Genomic DNA, 15,418 nt, shown 5'->3' on the forward strand with positions numbered 1-15,418 from the left:
GCCGCTGTGTTAGTTGGGGATGTGCGCAAATGTGAAAGTACATAGAAAAGTAACGAACATCGTTGGCACTATTCATACTACTTACCAAATACCAAGTAGTTTCAAAGTTGTGAAGTCTCCAAGAGACAGTCACACAGTTTTCACGAAGAAAAGGTGAGAAGTGGTGGTGCTGGGGTCTAAATCGTTAGAAGCACGTGACATGTACCGTACGTGGCAAAGAACTATCGCACTACGGACGTGTCAATAAAGTTCGTGATTGCATTATTGCTAGTTAGTCGTTTATTCTAAATATCAATATGTTGTAAGGCAGCTAATACCGGTAATTTTCAAAAGTTTTATGCCTGTTTTCTATGGCTTGTCACAACAACGATCAACAGCCCGCACTGACCAGCCTCCGGGTTATTTAGTCGTCGTGAGGCAACCATCCCCAGCGCTCTAGAACAAAATTCCTGTCAGAAGAAGCCAGCTCTGACCTTCAACCTTCAGCCGCCTGATAGGAGACCCCGCCTCCATCTTCCTTCCAAGAGTCGTGCGCCACAAACCTTCGAGACACTGGTGCCAAGACTATAAATATAATTACAAACGCTTGTATAATCTCTCTGATATCAAGTACCAATTTGCTGCAAGATGCTTAAGCGTGCTAGGTTTTAGTGGACTATATAGGTAGGTAGGTTAGAATAGACATAGTACGTAGTTGTATGTGTAAATATGTAAATAAATCTGTCAACTTATTTACCTTTGTGAGCGTGTCGTACGAGTATCATCGTGTGAAATAGATGAAAGTGTACCACTAGCGCGAAAGAGATTTGTGTCGTCTGTGGTTATATATGACACAGCAGAGAACACACATGAAGATCTGTGGGGTCGAGCGACGCACCGAAGAAACTTTGGGAAAAAGCAGGTCTTTTGTGGATTCCAAGGTCGGCTGACTAGTGGATGAGAAAAAAAACAAACAAAAAACGAGGTAAATTAGACAACACATCTGACAAACGAGAGCTAGAATTTTAGCAGAAAATTCTCCTTGGGAACTTCCGTTCTCTTCCGTGGAACACCAAAGAGGAACGGACTGACTTGGCGCCAGAGGCCATGCACGGTGTTAGCGAGGATCTTGTTCAGTCCGGCTACAATTAATATCTTAAAGAGCGAAGGCAAAGTATCAAAAAAAGTGAAACATGACACGGCTAGAGCAAATAATTAATTAGTGTTGTTTCATCGGTCGATTGTACTTCATCAGCGACCATTTACAAAAGTTACATGTATATGATGTATGTATGTTTACTCCTAACTGTGTGTTAAATGTCTGTATGGGTATGTGAGCAAAGACAAATTTCTGCCCTTGGTCTCCTGGGCAGACAATAAAGTCTGTTTGTATTTTGATTTTGATTTTGATATAAAACTAAGATTTTTGTTTCCGACTGCTTGTGCTCTATTGTAACTCTTTGCAGAAATTATTTTTGAAAAGAATACCGTGGATTTTAAGAGACCATCCTTGTCTACCATAGTAGGCGTGGTTGGTTGCTTATTGTTTTCGCACTGTGACAGGTTGGTGCTGATGGGGGAAGGCATAACTCCCGACAGCCAGCCCTTCAAACATATGTCCCCTACAGAGTGTCTCAAGAGGAAATCTGAATCTGAACCCAGAGCCTCTCTCTGTCGTGGTGATAAGCTAGGACTTTAAACACTGCATTACCAGGCGCCCCCAATTGGTCTTACCTGTAGTCAGTTTCACTTTAAATCTTCAGTGGCATAAATAATTAAAGCACGATCAAGCAAAATCGAAAATGTCAACAACAAAAAACTTTTATCATGTGGTTTTATTTTCAAAGTTCAAGTAAACGAACTTGAATTTATAGATGTTCGAAGTCATAGTTCATGCAGAAGTGGCCTTAGCAGTTGGCAGGGCACTGCGGTACCCTGGGCGAGTGTCGTATGCGGGGCTGAGAACTTATAGATTGTACCACAAGAATCCCCTATCGCGATTGCCCCAGTTGCCACCCTCAAAAGTTACTTCTGGGTTCATGGAATGAAAGCAGATAGGTCGATTTTTTTCTTTTAGTTAAGACTTTTGTGGGTTTTGGCAAGTCTTAATAGGTAGGTCTTAGTGTAATAATATAATCTGTTTTTCTTCCTTGTAGTCTTCACAAAATACAACATGAAGATCAATGACCATCATAACATTTTATTAAAGATTGAAAAGCAATTTACAGAAGCATCTGTTTCCCAAGCATCATTTATTTTGCAGTGGATACATTATCTAAATGACAGGCTAGCTTTATTCTGAGTTTCTACCCACATTTTGTTTAATTTCGTGATCAGATAGACAAATCCCACATCACCATCTACTCTACATCTATCATCTCTCTTGCTTTCCAAACAAAGATAACCCACAAGTCTGAAGTTTCGTACAAAAGAAACTTTTGTTTAACAGTTGTAAGTGAATGAGAAACATTTTCCCCCTCACAACCACATTTTACTTCTACAATTAAATAAAAAATGTTCATGTGCCCTATGCCTAGCAGCTTCATCTAAGAGAACATTAGATGCTTAAAAGTGTTGAAACTAACTCAGATAATAACTTTTTAAAACATTGTTTAAACACTGCCAATTTAACATAAGGTATTAAAATATGCACAAGACAGAAACTTGATGACCAAGGACTAAGTACATGTACAGTCTCAACTTGCTATCATGCTGCCTGCTATGTTGTCAACCAAGATTTAAGCGGCACCTGATGCAAAACAAATTTCCTCCAAAGTTACCACTGAATATGAATCATATTCCCCGTTTATTTCACACCAAGCCTCTTACCCATCATTTGTGTTGGACAAATGGTAGACAGATAGCAAGTTGGGACTGTAGTGTGCCTGATACAAAAAGTTAAAACTTGTGACATCAAACATAAGCAAGAATAGTTTTAAAAATAAAAACAAATTTCACTATGTAACACAGTATGCAAAAATGTACCTTGCATACATTTCCTGACATGGCCATTGACACTGCGCATACGAAAGGCTACCAACCAATGCAACACAATCCTTACGTGTGCACTTAAAAAAACATAATTCATACAAAGCAAGATTCAGTTTTTTTTTAAGCTGCCAAATATGAATTAAAAGAGAGCTAATGCACAGTGTAGATAGATCATGTGTTTTCTTTTGAAAGAATTGAGTTCACAAATCGAAGATGAATTGCAACTGTGCATAGGTCCAAACATAATGCTAAAAAAAAATAAATAAGAAGAATAAGGTGATCTACAGCCTACCATTGCAAAACCAGGTGGTAAGCATGCAAGCATGTTATTAACTTTTTGCCAGATATATGAGGAACACTAAAAGCAAGAAACCTGTGACCTATGATCAGAAAGATGTCATCTAAACAAGTCTGGCTGGTTGTTAAATTGTTACATGCAAAGTATTTACAAATTTATCTCATTGTGACAGCTCCTCTTAAGATAATGTCATTTATTTTCAATTTTCTCTGCTGCTTGTCAAAACAGGTGCGCACAAAAGTATTTTAAAGTTCTCCCTGCAGCTAAAGTGGCTAGTAACCAAACAAAACAGCAGCTCAGTTCTTTAAAGTTATTAAATTCTGTGGCCTTGACTGGTGTCCTTGGTAGTCAGGCTTAATGAGTGCAAACAGATGTGATACATCTTTTTAACTTGAAAAAGGAAATCTGAATAAAATCTATACTTTGAATGTGGTGGCATAGAAACTAAACTAGTGATCAGCAACAAACAATTTGTTAAAATGAAAAAATTCTGCTTAGAGAGCTAAGAACAGTTTTAAGACAGTGTCTATAAGTATGCATGTTTCCAAGTATACATGCAAAGGGTCAAAATGCAACAATTATCTCATGGACAACACTTGAAAAGAATGTCGACTATTTCAGACAAGCATAACTGAGGTCATTAAAATGTTTTTTTCATTTATTCCTTTTTGTAGAGCTGATTTCTGATTTGAAGTCTGTCTATATCATTAATTATCAAAGTTTTAGTAGGTCAATTTTCAAGATAAATTACATAATAAATTATTATTACAAATTTATATATGTGTATTATTAAACAAAAATCACTATATAAAAGTAAATATGTTAGCTGTCTAATCAACAACATAATATCAGCACAAGGGAGAAAATTATATGCAAGTCCTTAACTGCACTATATAAAGCAAACTGCCATTTGTTTTTAATTATCAAGACTTCTAACTGATCGAAAAATTATCTCACCTCATCACAGACAACAGAAGTTTTGTAATGGCTCTAGAGCAAAGGTGCCCAACCTACAGCCCGCAAAGGCACCTCATTCGACCCGGTCATTTTAACCAGACACAACATCATTTAATTTTTAACGTCATGATTCTGGCAAAACTGCCACATTCTGGCCTGCGAGATTTTATATCCTGTCCAGTTTTGCCCTTGGGTAAGAAAAGGTTGACCACCACTGCTCTAGTAGATTTCTACTTAAGTTTCAATAAACCAAAAAATATTCCTCATTTATCCATAGTTTTACTTCCAAACATAGCATCAAAACATATGAAAACAATGAAAAACAGTACTAAAAGTTTTCTTCTGATGCACAGTGCACTGAGAATTCTTATTTTTTCCATAGTCTTATATGTTATCAAATGGATACAGAATTTCTTGAGAATAAAATGCGTGATCCTGAAAAAGCAAAGGATTTTCTTCTCATGAGGTCCTGCTTAAGATGAGCCCTAAGAATCCCTTAGCATGCAAAAGCTAAATAGAATATGTACATGTACCATCATACATTATGCAAGAAGGTGTGCATCCTTCCTCAACCATATGTAGTGGGCAAAGTAAGGCCAAGTTAATTTATAAATAGACACTTGTCAAAGGCTTGACCACAACATGCAATGTTGAGAACAATATGCGGCATTATGCACCACGTGTAAATGCCCAAACCTCTTCACCAACCCCACACCTCTTCCAATTTCACAACGACCGAAAAAGGCCATTTTATTTCTGTGGTAAATATATGTTTCCAAGTATAGGCAGTGTCCACAAGAATGATGTGTGGTTTTGATCAGTCAAATTCTGGAATGTCTTCATAAGAGTAACCTTGGTAACCTTTGTAGGCATAGTAGGCAATCCGAACGTGATATGCACCAGGAATAAACATGAGTGCTCCAAGAATGAGGACAGGCCATGTGCGGTCTGCGTACTGCAAAAAAAAAAAAGTATTTGAAGATCTAGTGCCTGATGACACAGAAGTGCTTCACTTGTATAATCTAGGACAATCTAGAAACATATCTGATGGGTATAGAGCAAATTTTACCAACAGAAAAAAATGATTTATACAATGAATCAAATAATGTCTGCTAATGACATTTACGATATAAGAAAAACTTCTAAAAAAAAAACCCAAAGAAATTGCTACTACTATCTTTTTTAAAGACCATGTTAAAAGACCATGTGTTGCAATATTCTTGCATTTCTCCTCAAAACTCATACATAGGCCCTGGGAACTGGGCATATAGGTGAAAGTTATGACTGAATGCTTACAACCCTTGTTAACATAATTCTGCAGGAAAATACTACATACAGTGATCACATGTTTGTCACCTAAAAATCTTGACATGCGGCCCAGGAGCCTCTACCCTTGCTTTTGCTGAATAAAACACTTTATTTTTGAAGCAGGGTACAAAAAAAAAGAAATTAATAAACATACAAGTAATGCAAAATACAACAACTTGGCTAATCTTCAAAGAGTCCCAGTGATATCCATGCTATTTGTACATGTACTTCCAAGCTACAGTGGTGTTAGCTCCTGTTTACACTATCCATTTTCACATGCAAGCATCAAGTTAGCTCTGGCAGTTGTTATTATTGTTGTTCTGTGATTTTCTTCCCTAGATTATAATCTCTCCACATTGCAAAGTTCACACTTGTGATGAGGTGAGCAGCAAGTCAGAAACTGATAGTCACAGCATGCCAGTGACTGCATTCATAGAGCCCTGTCTGATTGTCATCACTCCCCTACTCTGCCAACCAAGTCAGAAAGAAGCAACTGCTACCCTGGCAACATATAAAAACGCTGCCTCAGCCCAAGGAACCTCAAGTGGCATTGATGACTGCCTGCCCTGACTACACTGTTATGCAACACAAAGTGGTAGGCGCTAGGATGAAGAATATCACGCAGCCACCAAACAAACAGACTCATTGTTATCCTTCTGATGTGGTGCCTTGGAGTGTAGGTAAATACATAGCTACCACCTTCTTCTCTTAGAATAGCAACTGCTCCACTCAGCCTTGGCATCTAATGCCTACCTCTCACTGTAATGCCAGCTGCCTCCGCCTCTCTGTGGACCGATCTCCTCCATGTCTGTCTGGGTCTCCCAACCCTGCACCTCTCCTGTGGGTTCCAGCCCAGAGCTTGTCTTGTTCAATTGTCGCAAGGTGTGACCGATCCTGCCCCACTTCCGCTTCTTTATGTCTTGGCTGGCAGGTTTATGGTTGGTTCTCTCCCACGTCTGTATTGGAGATCTTCTTGGGCCATCTGATGTTGAGGATGTGGCACAGACATTTGTTGACAAATGTCTGAATTGTGTTGGTGATGGTGTTTGTGATTTTAGAATTAGGTATCATTAATAAGTAATAATAGCATACCTTAGATAGTAGCAAGGATTAACTGATTTATGTTTACTAGGGAATTAATTTTAACATTTTTGTGTATTTTTGTTACTTAAAATTATTAAATATATTCTTCTTCTTGTTCCTATTCCTATTAAATATATACAGGCCTACAAAAAAGGCAGAGTTGTTTTGTGTTGAAAGAACATGTCAATGTCCAGGCGTCTACGTGGACGCGAGTGTTTTTGACAGAAGTGGATAGCAGAGTGGTTAAAGTGCTGATGCCCAAAGTGAGAGGCCACCAGTTCAATACCTGTGCAGCTCAGCTCACCTCCCCCAGTCAACCCAACTGGTTAATTTATATGTGAAATGACTCATGGGGGCATGCGACGTGCTTACAAGGGGGGCGCGAAGGTGGTCATTTTTTCAAAGTTTCTTATACCGGTTTTAGTGAAATTAGCTTACATTGCTGGCTAAGGGGGGCTCGCGGACGTACCTTTGTTCCTCAGGGGGGGCATCACAAGTAAAAGGTTGAGAACCGCTGACTTAGACTATTTGTACCATAAACTGTGCTTGCCACTCACCTTTGCACTGATGATGCCCGTCAGAAGCAAAGCCCCAACCACAATAAGAGTAGTCCCAACCAGAAAAAGCACTACAGCCAGACCGATGGCCTTGTATGGCACTTTTGGAGGCTGCTTTTCAAACTTGGGGACAGACAATAACATTTGAGAGTCTTTTGGTTTAACTTAATTTTTTTCCCACACTTTTTCCAAGCATCAATTAACACTCTTTTATACTATGCTACATCTGCTACAAAATACCATTTTAAGTAGTAAAATTTCTTTCTTCGAGTACTTACCATGGCATTTCTTCTTTGTACTGTACCAGATGACATGACTTTGTGATTACCCTCTAACTACTTCAAATCCAGCTGTCCAAACCTGTTCCGATCAAATGACCACAGAACAGTTTGACATGAAATCAGTTTAGCTCCACCTGTCATGCTAGTGAGCACTCAGCTCCAGTTTTTGCCTGGACTGAGTCTGAAACCCATTGCCGGGAGGCGGAAGGGAGCTAGCTGTCATGTCATCTGGTAAGTACTTGTTAAAAGAAATTTTACCACTAAAATTGGTATTTCTTCTTCGTACTGTACCAGGCGACATGATCATGTGGAGACTAATAGGTGGAAAGAATGCTAACCCACCCTGGCAGCAAACCTAGTGATACGCTAGGTAAAACAACAAATTAACATGCCCCAAATCCAGCTGGGCTGTAGGCTGTGAAGCCGCCTTAATTGCATTAATGAAAGCTGCCTTCAGGCTGGACAAATAGGCAGTTACACCTGCCCCATGCTGTGCAGCCGAGCCACTGCCAATCCTTCTACCAGCATCAGAAGGGGTGTCATGTCCTACAGGTAGAACCTGGGAAACGTCATAACCCACCTTTCTATCGCCTGAATGCTAATTTCAGGCCTTTCCCTCTAGCTGGTTAAGTTAGTGGTACACGCGCTACTTCAAGTACTCTAGCAGCACAAGAGAGGCCGCTGTAAACAGCCTTAATGATTGTCTTGAATCAGGCCCAACCGATTGCATGAAAACTCTCAACTTGAGCTGGAAGGCTATCACCATAAACAACAGGTATTCCATGTTACTAGACGATGCCCTAGAATGAATCCAGGTTGCCAAGCTCAAGAAGGTCGAAAACCAGCGCCATTCCAAGAAGTGGAGAGGATTCAGCCTACAGTGCAAATAGTGAGCAAAGCAGAATATCATTATAGGTTCCCACAACCCAAAAGAATATCAACAGTCTCTAACATTAACAGGCGCCAGCAGTTTCTGAATGAACAGTCACAGAGACAAACTGCCACCTTTGCCTAGGCCCTAGGACATAATGCAAGCTCCAGTCCATTACCAATGAACACCTCTCAAATGCTCCATGACATCATAATAAGGTCCAGGTGGGAAGGTTCAGAACCTCTGGTGTCACATGAAAAGCTTATTGAGCAGCTATTTCAAGGGGGTCCTGATGGCTGGTAGCTTTCGCTGTGCTACCCATCAACAAGCCTGCACACTCTGAGCTCCAAGACAAACACTCAATTATTAGACCACCAAGCATAACATTGCCATAACCCTAAGCTTGTGGTCCTAATGTTCGGCCAAAAGAGCCACCATAGGACAAGTTCAGAATTAAAGATCACTGAAAGATCAGTGAATAATCTGTCCCTTCCTGCTCAAGGCATCTGCAAAGCCATTGAGCTTCCCGGAATGTGCCAAGGTAATGGCACCAAAGCCACATCCCCACTATTGAGTACAGCTCAGGGAATAGGGGATTCCCCTGTAGACATAAGTAGGTCACTGAGTCTCTGACTCTGTTTTCTTCCTCTGCCCGCTTGTATAGTCTCTTATTGAGCATGGAGGTGAAAGTCTTACTAATGACACCAAGTAACGACACTGGTCAGTAACTGGCCAGGTTGTTGATGTCTCCTTTTTGTGGATAAGAACAATTGCTGAGCATCTCCAGATGACCGCAAAGTATTGCTGGTCAAATAGTTTGTTAAAATACTCGGTCAGGAAAGTCTCTGTTTTGCACACTCATTAGTATCCTAATCCTGTTTCATTGTTTACTTATCCAAAATGGACAGAGTCTGCTTTACCATAATTATTAACCATGGCTTCAGTAAGCAGCGAAAATAATGACAGAGCTTTCCCAATGTGTCTGTCAGAAAGCCAGTAGGCGCAACAAATATCACAGATGACATAGATCCACAGATGAGACAAAATGAGAGACAGCTGGTCCCTTCCAGCCAGTTAGGCGAAGAGACATCACTCTCTTTGTGAACTGTTGTTTCAACGTTCTCTTCGCCAATCGCAGACAGATGTGGATAGTGTGCTATCTTCGTTTGATAGCACTGTGCGGGTAGGTGTTTGATCATTTGCTACAGAAGAACTACACGTCTACACAAATCTAAATAAAAATAACATGACAAAGCAAAACACATACATCTCACGCTTTATTATGCGCTAGTTCCAACACATAATATCATGAAAATGTCTGCTAATCCCAGCAACACTACAAGACCCAGTGTCTGCATAAGGAGACGGTTCTACCTGAGACGTTGAGGCTTTCTATAGCTGTAGGGGATGTTGGTTCTACCTAAGACTAATGCATGAAAATGTCTATTAATCTATCGAGACAAATGTTCCGTAGAAGACAGCCATTCAGCAGCATCACAAGACCCAGGAGGCGTTGGTTCATGCGCAGACCTCAAGGAGTCATTGATTCTCGCTAGGTCGTTGGGTCTCGATACACCTGCAACCTTGTTCCCAGTGGTCTAGGAGTGGCAAACCATGAAGAAGAGATGATCAGGGCAGGCATGACAGCTAGTCAGTACTGTGAAGATGTTAGCATAAAGCCTTCGCAATACTTCACAAGCTGCGCTGGTATATCCAAGAGAACACAGAAACGAGGTAGCTGTCACATTTCTTAACTGCCTGAAGCCAAGCGAAAAAGTGAAGCTGAGTGCTCACTAGCGTGACAGGTGAGGATGGGAGTGTGGGGTGGGGGGGTGAACTGATTTAATGTCCTACTGTTCTGAACAGGCTTGGACAGCTGGGTTTAAGGTAGCTAGAGGGTGATCTCCATATAGTCATGTCATCTGGTACAGTACAAAGAAGAAATGCCATATCAATATATAGCCCTGTTGCATTATTACTGGAAGTGGCTAAGATGAGTCAAAATCAGCAAATAATGTACCAAGCATTGTCACCTATGATTCAATAATATTGAACAATGTAAAAAGATTACAAATAAATTATGTCCATCGATTTTTCTAGAATTTTGTTGGTTTTTTTGTGATTAAACCTATCATAACTGTTGTTGGTGATGAGTCCCAATAGCATGCATAGTCATGGCAGTGAAAATAATGATTAAATATCTATGCATAATAAAATACAAAAGTCAACATTGACTAATCTTAAGGTGCATGACCGTACCTTTTTTTTTTTTACAGGCTAAAAAATGTACAACAAATACACATCAGGGATAAGATGAATTTCAGCAAACGCTAAAGAACACAAGACAAGGCAACTTATAAACAGTTAACAGCTTCTGTTTGTGAGCCAACACTTTTACACAGAGAGGTTCTGTATCTCAACCTACAACCTTTTCAAATATTTGAATTGCATGGTCAAACATGGTTTTTATTTGTAGACAGCTGTTCCTTTAAATGTGGAAAAGTTTTACTGTACTATAAAGGTAGTTGATTCAATGCTCAGAAGGGACTGAAGAAGATTAAAGTCTCCATTGTTTGAGATTTCCTGCATTAGACATAGTTCTGAGTGTTACAGACTTACCAACATGCTGATGTAATACCATAAAAAAAGTAAGTTAGTGATAATTTTTCTAACACTTATCTTCTTCTCTGTACTGTTATGATGATAATGACAATGATGGTGATGATTGGATATGCTTACTGGAATGTACATTTCTTATCAGTTGTGTGATGTGAGCTCTCTTACTTTCATATTCAGTGGCTTCTCCAGCTAAGGCAAAGGTAAGATGTTGTTGCGGCCCTATGCTCCTCTAAGGAGTAACAAGGAATAAACTAACATGCCATGTACTTGATACACTCTACTGTCTGTCATCTTGTACTAGCCTGAGGTGATCTAAGGTCACCAACTGTATCTACTGTTATTGGGAATGTGTGTGCATGTGAGAGAGAAATTATTTCAACATATATATATATATGTGTGTGTGTATTATCTATTACAAGCATTATCTTGAATTGCCCTTGTGGATAAATAAAGTTGATTTATATTAGAGCATTACAGCATTACTGATACTATTTATAGCAGCAACTGCACCGGAACAACTAAGCTTGAACAACATAAAAGTAATGGTCTGACTGTGAATGTGGTCAATAGATTTTTTTGTTTTTTTACTTTAAAGAGTGGGGTGGGGATGGGGAGAGTCAGGGGGAGAGAAGCAGAATATGTATGTGTGGAGCTGCAGAAAGAAGACTAGTTGAATGTTAAAAGAAGGTTGAAAACAGGAGCACGTTTTGTTGATTGAGTGAAAGCATGCTGCTGTGACGCAAGTACAGAGTTTCACAGTTGTGTGACAGTTGCTCCTTTGAAAAGAAAAAGTTCATTCAGTGACAGCCCGATGTGGCAGGGTGATGAGGAGTTTGTGTGACAGTGCTCTTCGTTGGATTTTTGTTGTTGTTGAAGTGACTGGTTATTTTACTTGGTGTATTTGAGGGACAGTGCATGGACACTGTCCGACTGAAGAAGACACACTTTTTTTTTAATAATGACAAAGCAGGGGAGATAATGACTGTTTGTCAAGATAGTATGATCGCAATCGACTGGGTGATGAAGCAAGCCACCAATGAAAGGCGAAATGGAATCCAGTGGACTCTGTGGAACCAACTAGACGACCTTGACTTTGCAGACGATCTGGCACTCCTGTCCTACAGCCACCGACAGATGCAAGAAAAGACATCAGAGATCCAGTCAGCCTCGGCACAAGTGGGGCTACACATCCATAAGGGCAAGACCAAGATCCTGAAGGTCAACACTGACTGTGAAGAGCCAATCAGGTTGGATGGGGAGCCGCTAGAAGAAGTCGACACCTTTACCTACCTCGGGAGTGTGGTGGACAAACAGGGAGGGACAGACGCGGATGTAAAGACAAGAATTAACAAGGCAAGAGGCGCTTTCATAAAGCTTGGAAGGGTCTGGAACTCCGGGAGCATAGGCTACACGACAAAGATCCGTCTCTTCAACTCCAACGTCAAGTCAGTCCTACTATACGGAGCAGAAACGTGGAGGACGACCAAGGGCACAACGAAGAAGATCCAAACGTTTGTGAACCAGTGCCTGCGTAGAATCCTCAGAATTCACTGGCCAGAGAAAATAAGCAACACCGACCTGTGGCAGAGAACGAAACAGCAGCCTATAGAGGAAGAAATCCTGCGGAGAAGATGGGGTTGGCTAGGACATACCCTAAAGAAACCAACATCCAACGTCACAAGACAGTCGCTGACATGGAACCCCCAGGGAAAGAGAAAGCGAGGAAGGCCGAGAAACACCTGGAGACGGGACCTCGCCGCCGACACCAAGCTCACCGGATTTGGATGGGGGCAGCTGGTGACAGTAGCCCAGGACAGGAGGCGTTGGAGGGCTGTCGTCGATGGCCTATGCACCAGGAGGGGCGAAGGGCATAACTAACTAACTGTCAAGATAGTCCAAGACAGAGGGTTTAAAAGTTTGATTCCCAGCGGATTCTTTTTTTGAGTGTGATAGCCATCCTGAGTTGCCTTCCCTGAGGTATAGTAATGAATAATGGATAAAAACTTGTTTCAAGCAATGACTTAATTGTTCACTTTAGCTGCGTGCATGAGTATAATTATAGGGAATAATGCTTTAGTCTAAATGTGAGTGTGACAAAGCTAATTTCAGCTTAATAAACAGCTCACAAGCAGAAATTTCCAGTGCAAGCATCAATCATTTTACTTTCTAGATTTAATCATTGTTAAATTTTATTGTAAAGATCTGTCTGAACTTCTGAATCTTACAGTGTGGCTAGAGAGACAAGCTTTTCTGAGTAAGAGATCTGATGGAATGAGGTCTCAACTGGTGTTCTCGTGGTTTTGCTCCAGGACAAAGTCCTCTTATATGGAGATCTTAAGCATGTAAGCTCTTTTCTCATAAGTACTGCTTTCTCAGTCTGTTCCCTTAAATCTTCACCTCTACAACCTGACTGGGTCAACAAAGAAACAGCAATATTATATCTCACATGACCATCTACTGCAATGTCAGTGCTACAATTAACCAGAATGGCAAGTGCCGTTTGATGTTTCAAACAAGACATTCTTTTCCCTTCATAGTCTGTTCAATGGAATGTATGCTACTGTGCTCTAGAAATGTTGACGGGCAAAATGTGCTAGGCTTACTTGCATATCTGAGAACCCATCACCTGTGATGTTGGTCAAGCGATGGTACTTGGCTGAAGAATCTGGAAACCTCGCTACTGACCGCTTCGGCATCATGGGTTCCTTGTCAGATACACTAATCTCTGGTGTTTCACTTTTATCCAGTGTGAAGTTGGACTGTTACTCAATGTGATGAAAGTATGGAGCTTCTGTGTAAGTGACCATAACCCCGACTTTATTCTTCCTGCTAAATAAGCAAAGAGACAGTCAAGCTTTTCATTTCCTGTGCACTGGATCAAAAATGGTAAAACTGAAATAATAAATCTAACTTAAACAGAACAAAAATAAAGAAATTGTAATGATAACAATATCATTGTACAAGTGATAACACTATGTTTTAAAAGTTTCTTTCTCAGTTGTTTTATTCTGGCAAAGATAGAACTGAATAACAAAGGCACAAGCTGTTTACTAGTAATAGCAGAACTAAGCCAGTAGTTCATCCCAGGATCACACTAAATAGTTAAATAATAGCTAAATGAGGCACAACTGTTAAATGTGTCCAATCTTAGATATCAAATAGCCTGGTCATTTCATTTGACACAGTAAAGTTAAGATTTAGAATAAATGTACAGTGAACGGATCCTATAAAACAGTTCAAGGGAAAGTTTAAAGTCATTTGAATAAAAAAGGTGAGTCTTAAACTGCCACTAAAATTTGCTTAAAGAGGCAGCCCATTGGAGTATTTCAAGCAATCAGCCTTGGCAAAGGCTCACTAGCCAGCAGATTGTATATTGTATAATGTAAGACACATAAAGACTTAATTTATTACCTGCTAAACGAAGTGTGAAAGATGAGGTATGGATTGTGAAGCAAGAAACACTGAGATGGAGACATTTCTGGCAAAGATGGTCCAGTATGAGATAGGCAACCAGTGAAGTAAGAGAAGCAGGAAGAATAGGGGTGACATCAGTCTTGTGTGTTTAGAGCACTAAATGGGGATGTTAAAGGGTGTTGAGTGTAGGAACAAGAAAGCAGCAAAGAAGGAAGTAGTTCAGGCATGAAGAAAGCAAGACTAATGTACTTGGCAGTAAGTACATTAGGTCTGAGCCGCTGACCTATACAAGTGGTTCCGCTACACAAGAAGACAACTAGTTTGATGGTGATTTCAATAGTCTATAAAGGGGCTACCCATAGGCAAACTGTTCTCCTCTTTAATGTGGTCAATCTGTAATTGCATAAAGAATTTCTCTTATTTGTACGAATAATGTTTTGGGTATGTTTACAGTAATAAAACAGCTTAACGAAACCGAGGAATTCTCCTTTGCCAAACACACACATATATATATATATATAATTAATGACATAAAGAATATTATATATAATGTGTGTGTGATAGAAGTCCGTGATAAAATGCGAACAGGCTGTCATGTTGCTAAAATATTTTGTCACATCTCGGAGTTTTTCAGTCCAAATAATAGCAATGCTTCAAACTGGATTTAAACTTTCTAAATGTTATTTCCAGAAAATATCATCTTAGCGAGAGAGAGAGTGGGGGAGGGAACTGTATGGGTTAACTAATCATTTAACAACCAAAGATCACAGCACGGACAAGTACAGGTGTATAAACAAGTTCGTGGTAACAGCGAAATCAAGGCGTAGATCTGGAGTCAGTGCTCGATTAATAAAACTAACGTACGTCCAGAAGCCAAAGTTAGTATATTTATCTGAATTTACAAGGACTGCATTGTGTCCAACCATATTTCTGCTACTAAAAGCGAGCTTATAGAGAAGACTGCCTTCTCACCTCAGTCTGTGACACGTCCGTCTTTCTGTCAACAAACTTGAGAAGCGGAAGTGGTGTTTGTGTGGGGAGTGGCCTCCCCTGGCATGTT

General features: G+C 40.1%; 1 protein-coding gene and 1 long non-coding RNA gene across 2 annotated transcripts; one reads left to right on the top strand and one right to left on the bottom strand.

Moving 5' to 3' along the window:
- Positions 1-11: 11 nt before the first annotated feature.
- Positions 12-3,217, top strand: LOC112563497. The gene is made up of 2 exons (XR_003099069.1): positions 12-153; positions 378-3,217. It is a non-coding gene; the product is annotated as an uncharacterized LOC112563497 (long non-coding RNA).
- Positions 2,164-15,413, bottom strand: LOC112563496 (transmembrane protein 230-like). Its single transcript, XM_025237416.1, has 4 exons — positions 15,331-15,413; positions 13,548-13,773; positions 7,174-7,296; positions 2,164-5,180 (listed from the first exon to the last, which is right to left on the bottom strand). The coding sequence occupies exons 2-4, from the start codon at positions 13,641-13,643 to the stop codon at positions 5,043-5,045; spliced, it is 357 nt and encodes a 118-aa protein (XP_025093201.1). The 5' UTR covers positions 13,644-13,773; positions 15,331-15,413; the 3' UTR covers positions 2,164-5,042.
- Between the last annotated feature and the right edge of the window lie 5 nt (positions 15,414-15,418).

This window comes from Pomacea canaliculata, linkage group LG5 (genome assembly GCF_003073045.1).
Source record: "Pomacea canaliculata isolate SZHN2017 linkage group LG5, ASM307304v1, whole genome shotgun sequence".
NCBI lineage: Eukaryota > Metazoa > Mollusca > Gastropoda > Architaenioglossa > Ampullariidae > Pomacea > Pomacea canaliculata.